Genomic DNA, 9,837 nt, shown 5'->3' with positions numbered 1-9,837 from the left:
AACACAGATGAAGCCCATTCTACAATGAGTTTATTGGCAATTCTTTGTATTTTCACTTAGATAACTAGTTAAATGTTTTCTCAATTTTTAAATTGAGTTGAAATGTTGCTTAAGTACATTATCTAAATACTTCTTCCACCACAAGTATTTATATTTAGTACACAAACCCCTAAAGATCCCCTCTAGACATGTTTCAAGATAAATGACGGTACTTTGTTTTGAACAGTAATTTCGCCTTATAATTCCTAAAATGACTCTAAATCAACTCAATTCTATTCTATGAATATGCAGATATTGCACATTTCTAAATCTTAAATAGCCAACTAGACACACGATGTGTCTCAATTCCTATCACACTTCTGTCTCAGGTTATATTGATCCTCGTTTGGCTTCAAAACCAGTGCAAGATTGTGCACGTGCGTCATTCTGCAAAGAGAATAAGCTAACATGACCGGAGGGGCTTTAAAAATGCTCAATACTTATGATTACATGTCAAGTCTTTTATAGCCTAATCATATTAATAATGCAATAATATAAAACTTTTACTTCTCAGGCTCAAGTATTTGTCTGCCAATACTTGTGCACTCTGAATGTATAGACTAATAGACTAATGCAGTATATTTAGATTGTGATATTTCTACTGGTTCCACTCCGCAGCTTGTCCGCGGCTCTTCGGATTCACGTGGCGGCCTCCGGTCCGCTCTGCCGCGGGCGTTTCGTGACTCCCAGCCCCGCTGATGAAGGAGCCGGTGCGGCGCAGAGGGAAAAGAAGCAGCGAGGATTTAACGCGAGTCAAAGCCGTCGCTCCTGAGCTCCGTGCCGCTCAACACGCCTCACCGTGCGGGAGCGCAAACGACGTAAAGCCCGTGTTTTTTAGCCGCGACCGGATCATATGACTCGGCGTATCCCGCAAATGCTCTTAGACCTGCTGCTGGGCCGCGGTGGCTGCGCTCCACAAGACCAAAAAGCCAAAGGAGTTTAACGGATGTGTTGCTGCGATTATTCGGCCAAGTATCTTTATCCCGCATCTAGATTAGCTGCTAATGACGGAGGGAAAAGCCTCGTTGCAAAAAAAAAAAAAAAAAAAAAGGCCATGTAACCTGAGAACAAGGGCCATTACTGTGTGAAGAAACCGGTTTATCCACAATACAACACGGGCTCTTTAGACATAAACAACCGCAGTCACCGTTATGGATATTTAGAGCCTTTAAGTACAAACACCACATATAAATACTCTCAAGAAAAAGGCATTCAAAGTAGAGAGCTGAAAGTCCTTTTATTATACAAGATATCATATTAAATGATTAATGAAGATGCATTAACATGTTTGAAAGGTGTAGCTGGTTGACTTCGAGGGCTCATTTGAACTGAATGTCGATTAAATTGCACTTTAAGAGATCAGATTTTGAATGAAACTTTATCTGGAATGCATCAGCAGTCATCAAATTAATGCAACAGAGGGGGGGGGGGGGGGGGGGGAGTACATTCCCACCTGAAATGTATTAAAGAAGTATAAAGTCAAGTCAAATTGAATTACTTTAGTAATAATGTCTATTTACTTACTTTGATGATGCAAAGTTCAGATTGAAAAGTCGGTCGTGGTTAAATTACAGCACGTGCATCCGCAGGTCGTTTCCGACGTAAGAATATTTATTTGGGTTTTATGCAATCGAAAGATAACTTCACAGCAAATGCATTTCTAATGGGCAAGTTCATCAATTCAGCACTCATAACTCTGAATGAAGACTTGGATGAGACACTGTGATGAGCAGTCGGAAACCCCTCAACCAACCGAGTTAAACATCAGTGGGGAAACTACAACGAAGCACATTAAAAGCTTCATGCAACCACAAAAAAAACCAGGTAATATCACAGTGTGGTACCCTTGAGTGCTCTTATGTTATGTGTGTAATGTCTTCATTTACCCCCCACACCCCCCCACACTGATGTGCACCCCCTCTTCTTACTGCAGACGGATGTCACCACTAATGGACATCAAGTGCTTCCCTTTATTCCCGCTCTCTTCTGGACATACATTAGAGACCGAAAACCCATTTTTCAAAGTAGAGCACATACACCCGACAGATCACTTGCACGAGAACACACATGAAACACACGCATTCAAGCCACTCACTCTTTCTGGTGACAGATAGGCGTATCAGACTACAGGATGCGCCGGACAACTAGAAGACTGTCAACGAGCTGAAAGGAACGCAGGGCCCCGGATCTGTGCAGCAACAGCAACAACCATCTGATTAGTAGTTCATAAAGTTTGATTCAAACACAGAGCCTGCTTGATGTGAATCCAGAATGTCAATAAATATAGCTGATATCAAATAAAGGCAGACTCAAACATAGTCTGTGTACCATTTCATGTTTTCTCTGCAACAAAAAATGTTCTCAACTCCCATATATTACATTTTGAGAAGAATATTTTAAGGATACAAAAGCAAATGTATAATGTGACCAATGCATTTCAGTCTCATTTGTCGTCCTCTGAATACTGATCGGTATCACGACCTCCTGGGAAAAAAGCAAACAAACAAAGAAAGAAGCAATGCCGTTGTTGAGTCCTCTACATTACAGCTCCGGCACAAGATGACGAGGAGTCAAGTCTTCAAACAAAACAGTGCTGCCCTTCGTTTGAGTCGTCACCCGTCTCTCCTCCTCAGCTCAGTTTGTCCTGAATGTTCATCAGAGTGGTGTATGACTTGGCCCGCTTGGCTGTGAAGACACAGATTTTATATTACTCTACAGTAATGACAAAGTACAATTTGAGTAGTTAGATTATTACGTTTGCGGTCTTATTTGAGTTCTTCTTGTAACTGAAGTACAAAATGTTTGTTAAATAGTTTCTTAAAACATGCGCAAATAATATTTAGAGACAAGCCAAGATGGTCATGAAAAATGAATGAAGTTGTTACGATTCCTCAAAATGTCATCACTTCATCATTTCACCCCCGTTAGACATTTGCGTGAAATTGTCAAAATTAGCATAATAATTCTTAAAGTTATGGTAAAAAACGTGTTTTGCAAGGCTACAGTGACCTTTGACCACCAACTTTAATCACTTTAAGTTTGAGTGCAAGTGGACGTTTGTGCCAAATTTGAAGAAAACATAATGCCTCCATATAAGGCTGCTGGTTTGGAGGCATAAAAACGTTACCCGAGAGTAAAATGAATGACTTCATACATATTTAGGGGCATTGAATTAGCGGACCTGAAATAATTAGATATTAGAAGGACAAGGAGGGGATATGAGAGAATATGAGCCTCTATAATAGGTGAGGTTACACTGGGGCTGACTTCACTGTGATATTTTAGACAGGTCTGTAGTGTTAGACCAATCTGAATGGCAATTCATGTATTCAATGATGATATCACCAACAGAATATCAATATTGTATTAATAGTTGTTATAATTCTAAGAATGTTTTGAAGCTAGTATCAAGCAGATTATCTGTAAGTGACAAGAACGACAGGTCTGAATCTTATTTTGACAAAAATTCCAACTATAAGAAAGGCACAAATTCTCTTAAATCATTCAAACGTGCTACTTAAGAACAAATCCGTCCGTACACGTTGTTCCCAATACCGAATTAAGTCCTTGGGAAAGGCCAAATAACGCCCGCTGATGCTTCAAGGCAACTATTATCCACTCAGAAATAAATCCTCCAACATTGTCTCTGATCCAAAGGTTTGCAGGAGGCAACACTCCCATGTTTTAGAACAACCTAGAAGACTCCCTCCTTCCTCCATCCAAGCCAAACTCCAATATCACAGTAAGTCAACCCCCCCCTTCCTCCACAAAGACCCCAAAACCCTGTCAAAAAATCTCTCACTGTGACAATGGACGAATTAAGCTGGTTACTCACGGTGTATGAGCTTGCGTTTCTTTTGTTCAGAGTGAAGGAAGCTGCTCAAGTAGAAGATGATGGGCAGAAAGAGCATGAAGCTGGACACAGCGATGACAGGCACCGTCTCCTCGCGGGGGAAGGAACAATTGAAGTTCTTACTCCACAGTCTGCGAGTCACGTTCATCTGGAACGAGGCAAAGTGCCAAACGCAACACAAACGTTGAGCTGAGCATAATGATAGAACGCCATCCTAATGACTCTCAAATGTTTACCGTATTCAGGGATTCTACACCTCGCTGTTCTTATTGAAAAAGCCTAGGAGAAGATTCAGGAAAATAATAATCCTGCATCCACAATTTACACCTTTTATTCAATTTTTAAGAGGCTGTTGTCTTTTTTTTCTCTTGCATTTCTGATCACATTCCTGAATCAAAGATCAGAGCTCAAATTTCCATTTTAATCCTCAAATATAAAATCAACATCCGAGATATCGTAAGACAAACAAAAAACAATGGGAAAGAATTTCATAATTAAAACATCCATTTATGACAAAAACCATAAAACTCTCCATAAAACTTTTTTAAAACCTTCATTTTCAATTCGATATTATTCATGTTGTGACACATTGATTGGCACAAAAATTCCCCGAAAAATCTTGTCATCAATAAATTGGTGTGAGACTCTTCTGATTATCATTCAGTGTCCATGGCTTCCTCTAGGGGGCGCAGCTTTCTCTCTTCCCACCTTAAAGAGGAGTTCTATAAAAAAAAAAAACATGACACACATACCTCATCCTCTATGTCAATACACATGGTCTGATTGTTCTCCATCCTGCTGTACAGCTCATTCAGGCTCCTGTATGGGTTCTTACAGTCTTTGCACAGCTCCGTGTGGTTCCCCTGTGAAGACCACGCATCATCGTTAACTTCAACACATAACAGACAAGTGGGACACTGTCGTATAATCTATGGCGTACCTGTTGATGCTTCTCAAAGCAGGTGAGAGTTTGGTTGAGAGTGCTCAAGAAGTACAGCGTGACATTGGTCAGGCTCTGGAATCCTTTGGTGATGCAGTCTACACAACAGGAAGTAAGAACAACCATCAATTGTTACATGAATGTCTAAGTCAGCTAAAAAAAGGTGCATGCAGAAACCAGCCGAAGTTCAAATAATTCTTAGATTTACTCATTTGTTCGTTGACAGGAAATAAAGCTGCGCTGTTTTCTTTAATAATAAATGATTGCCATAATAATGATTCCAACTTTTCAATTCTGAGGATTTTTAAAAATGTCTTTGTTGTATGTGAAAGTAGATAAATATCTTTGCGTTTTGAAGTGTTGTATTAGAAGACATCATCTTGGTATTACTCTATTAATTCCACATTTATTAAATGATCTCATGAAGACAAAAGCTTTATGAGATCACACATTTGCTCTCGGCTGCAACATCCACTGCCGGCTCCAATTAAAACATCCCTGAGCAAATCACTGAACGTGAACTCTGCATCTACTTGACCCTGCACTCTGACCTCTGTGGTCAAACGCGTCGGTATGTGTGCGAGTCAGAAGTTCAAAAGGGCAGAAACCCCCAGTTACACACATAATCACATAAGTCATATGATCCTAGTTTGAAGACTTACTGTCACAGTCTGATTTGTGCCAAATGCCTTGCAGGTTGCTGTACAGCAGATAGACCAGCATCAGCCGATCGCTGCGCAGAAGGCTGTCCCTGCAGCTCACATTACCAGGACCCATCTGAGGACACAGAGGCACATGACACGAACTCAGCTCTTCCTGTTCCGTGTTACGCATCTCAACAACAACGTGTCCCTCAGCTCAGAAGAATTCACGCTTCCTGATTTGCCATCACCAGTCAGCCACATCACTCGTGACTCGTGAGACAACTGCGCACAAACAAAGGCCCGTCCGCTTCATGCAGGCAAACTAACAACACAATATAGGCTTTGCATGTGGGGCGCGTTACCTGGTCCGACGAAATGTTCTGGTAGGTGTCCGTGAGGCTGCCATAGCTGGAGAAACAGTTCTGACAGACTTTAACGGGTCGCGCCGCGTTCACCAGGCAGTTCACGTAGGCGACGTAGCGCTGTCCGAATATGCGGAGCAGGTCGCTGCAGTAGTCGGTGATCTCCAGGTCGTCTGGGAAGGACAGGAGCAGGTTTACGGAGGAGAGGGAGTCCGCGGGTTTAAACACCGGTGGGTTAACCACAGCAGCAGCAGCAGCGGCGGTGTTCAACGTCGGCAGCTTGTCCGCTGAGACGTTTACTCCGCCACTAGACACGACGACGTCCACATAAAACACCAACAAAAGCCCAAACCAACTGCGTTTGGAAGGAGACATGGTCGAAAACGGAGATTAAACCATCGGTTCCTCTTGTTTCACTGTACACAACCCATGACTTCCTGGTCTCCCCCCACGTGATCACGTGACGGCCTGGAATCTCGCGAGAGTACATAACAAACACTTTTTAACAAGTTTGCCTGCGGAAAAGCTTTCAAAGAACACTCATAAAACACTCACTCGCACGCACGCGCGCACATGCACACACATACACACACAAACCGGAACATCTTTTATTTTTTTATTATTTTTTATTTCTTTTAGGCTTTCACTGTAGGCCTATGTAAACCCGTTTTCACCACAAAGTACTCTTTATAGCACTTTTGCCACAAAATAAAATAAAATGCAATGTCATCAATAACAATAACGTTTGTTTTAAAACATGCCCTTTCTAGTGGTAGGCTAAATAATAATAATAATAATAATAATAATGATAATAATGATAATAATGATAATAATATTACATAATTATATCAAATATATTATCTATATAAGACAAGTTAATAAACGACAGGGAAGATGTGATGCTATTTACACTGCGGTTTGGGCCGCTGTCTACGCGGTCTGTGTAAGGGAAGGGAGGGTGCACGTGTGCGTGGAAAGAGAGAGCCGTTCCCTCCTGGTCTCCTCATTATTTGCGGGTTTTTGACACGATTTAGCAATGCGCGTAAGGCCGGGAGGAAATAATCACGGAGTCAAGGTAAACGATTTGGGCTCCCATCCTGATTGTGATAATTGTCAAGAAACCCCTCGAATCAAGCGACCGCAGTCAATGGTCGTTAATGTGAAATTAGTGGCTCTTGATAACTTGCAGGCCGCATCAATTCCGCAGTCATCAGAGCCTAATGAAAATAAGGGGGGAGAGGACGCGCACGGCATTAGCGGCCTATTCTGCTGCCACGTGCTCAACTCCAGTGGTAAATATGGATTCTGGCCTCTAATGCTGCTCCCAGCACTGCACGTGGCACTATTAACTCTTCTTCTGCTGACCCGAGTTCACCTAATTGTTCAGATGTTCCTTTATCAGCTATTTTTCTAGTGTGGCCCTCGGAAGAAATGATTACGACCTAAACCCTTTATGATCCCCCTTTTTTCTATTTCTTTTTCATATGAGCAAATTTGGACGTTCACTTGGTTTAAAATTAACTTCTAAAATGTCTCTCAAACACATCTTTCATATTATTATTATTATTATTATAAGCCAAATGCATGAATAAAATGTATACCGGTATGCTTAGGTGAGTCCGCTCTCATCATCCATTATAAGTTCTGGATGTCTGTCCTCTGGGGCTAATCAGCACAGCAGCGAGTACAATCGGCATATCATTACTATTTGAGATGACCGCTATTGTCAGATGGCAGAAATGCCTTCATTAGCATGTGATAGGCTCGACGGAGGAACTGAGAGGACAAAAAATCACTAATTAAGCCCATAAATTAGAGGACGGTGATGATGAGAGCCCTTCAGGAACGGTGGCAAGACTCAGTCCGAGAAGCTCCTCCTATGATAAAACCATGCAAAGAAGAAAAGAAGCTATCTTTGTATGTCTATCTGGGGGGGCAGACCAAAGCTGCAGGCCCCAAGCCTAAAGATGAACCCTTCTTTCAGGGCTTTTAAAGAAGAATATTTTACCCATATGCTCCCTATGAATGATATATTATTGCACATGGCATTTATTTGTGAACCCCAGAGATGTAATATGACTAAAGGTAAGAGTAGGCCTGTTTCTATATGCTGAACTTTAGGAGCTGAAACTTGATTCAGGTCCATTCTGTCCTTGAGAAAGTCTCCAACTGGACAATCACAAAGGGGTTAACTCAAACCCAGTTCAGCCTTCAACTTGGCTCTTGGCGTGGGGGAGAGAAAATAGGCTATAGCTGTAAAGTTATGCAGAAGTTATTCTTCATCCTTCGGGCCGTCCCTAATCCGCCAAAAACCCCATTCTTTCATCGGAGAACTGTGCCTCCTTTCTTGTTCCCCCCTCTCTATACAACATAAAGTCAGACTGCATTTAATGGTTATGTCGGGATGGGAGAGGGGCTTTCTTCTTCCCCTTTTCTCCAGAATATTGCCCTTTTCGTCGTGTGAGTCTCCCAACCCGCGGGGACCCCCATATTCTTCCCTCCGCGTCTGACTCGAATCACAAACCAACCCTGATTTTCAGCACTTCGCTGGGAATTGCGGGGAGTGATAATAGAGATTTCGCTTTCATTTTATACGCTTGACTTGGTTATTGTTGCTTTTCTCCTCTCCCGTGATTCTCCCCTTTTCCAGGGATTAGCCCTGACTTCGCCCCACTCTACTGGCCGCCGAAGTGCCCCTGAGCCCGCGGGATGACAATTGACGCAGATCAAGGCAGGCCTATTCTGCGCCTTTGAAAAGGACCGAGCTGAGCCGGGTTCAAATGAGTGCGTTTTAATGGGAGAAACGGTTTGCTGCGGCACATTGATTGCTGCGGTTTTGGTGGGATGATGACGACAAAAATACAGGATTAAATAATAAAGTGTGAGCGGTTTATTTCCATCTGTTGTAGACCACTGATGGAGACGCAGACCTTCAGACTGCATGGTGATGATGATGATGGTGGTGGTGGTTGGAGTGAGATGATGAAGCTGTTGATGGTGATGTCGAGGAGGAAGATAAGTGGACAGTAATGGTAAGTATGGTATGTATGTAGAATAATGGCAGCGGTGGTGATGAAGAAGAGGATGATGACTGTGATCAGGTTATGGTTGGAATGACGGTGATGATGACAAGGATGAGAACAATACAGAGATGATAATGAAGATGATGAGGAGGAGGAGGAAGAGTGACCAGGCTAAAATGATGATGATCGGTGAGGAAGATGAGCAGGGTCATGCATATATATATATATATATACTATTCTACTACCAGTTTATACTTTCTGACTTTATAAACCAGTATATAAATATCAATATAAACAACCTATAATAATGTCATCACACACAAGAGAAATCTTCTGCAGAATGACTACTTTTACTTAAGTACACTAAGCTTTTAATACTTTGACTTGAGGACGATTTTGACATTGTGGTGTCAGTTTTACTTAACTGTGTTATCGGCTCTACAGGCGTCACTATCTAATCACTGCAGCCGTTTGAAACGGTCCGACTGTGCAGATCTGCTCATCACTAGCACGTCACACAAGAGAGGGTTTCAATATTTGCTTTGTCGCCCCCAATCAGGCATCTTTGCAGCACTGTGAGAAGTTAATCTTTGTTGACGGTGTGTTGTGCACTCTTCCGTGGGCCGGCCGGGCTGGGACCACTCCTGGAAAGCCCAGTCTGTGCTCATATAGAGGGGGATAATTACCAAACACGCAGCCGACAGCAGCGACACAAAAGCCGCTTTGACTTCCTCACTGCTGGTCGCCTCCAGGGGATGGTCCCGCTCCCTGCTCACACTGCTCGCCCAGACCACTTCTCATCACTCCTGAGAGGCACAGACGTCTTGTTCCATAACAAGACATGAAACTGACTTCTTTCAGCTCCAGTGAACTGGACATAAACCCCGACTGACAACCTCCAGTGCCCAAACAGAACAGGGAGAAGACGGGTGGGCCAGGACAGAGGACAAGTGAGGGGTGGGGGCGGCACAGGGTG

General features: G+C 42.7%; 1 protein-coding gene across 1 annotated transcript; it reads right to left on the bottom strand.

The window, feature by feature from the left end:
- Positions 1–1,257: 1,257 nt before the first annotated feature.
- ostm1 (osteoclastogenesis associated transmembrane protein 1) lies at positions 1,258–6,289 on the bottom strand. Its single transcript, XM_084030502.1, has 6 exons — positions 5,839–6,289; positions 5,495–5,609; positions 4,833–4,930; positions 4,645–4,755; positions 3,875–4,040; positions 1,258–2,724 (listed from the first exon to the last, which is right to left on the bottom strand). Exons 1-6 carry the CDS (start codon positions 6,211–6,213, stop codon positions 2,669–2,671), a joined length of 921 nt encoding a protein of 306 aa, XP_083886628.1. The 5' UTR covers positions 6,214–6,289; the 3' UTR covers positions 1,258–2,668.
- Positions 6,290–9,837: the final 3,548 nt, after the last annotated feature.

Source organism: Eutrigla gurnardus (assembly GCF_963514095.1).
Source record: "Eutrigla gurnardus genome assembly, chromosome: 16".
Classification (NCBI taxonomy): domain Eukaryota; kingdom Metazoa; phylum Chordata; class Actinopteri; order Perciformes; family Triglidae; genus Eutrigla; species Eutrigla gurnardus.
This window is presented reverse-complemented; position numbering and strand designations above follow the sequence as displayed.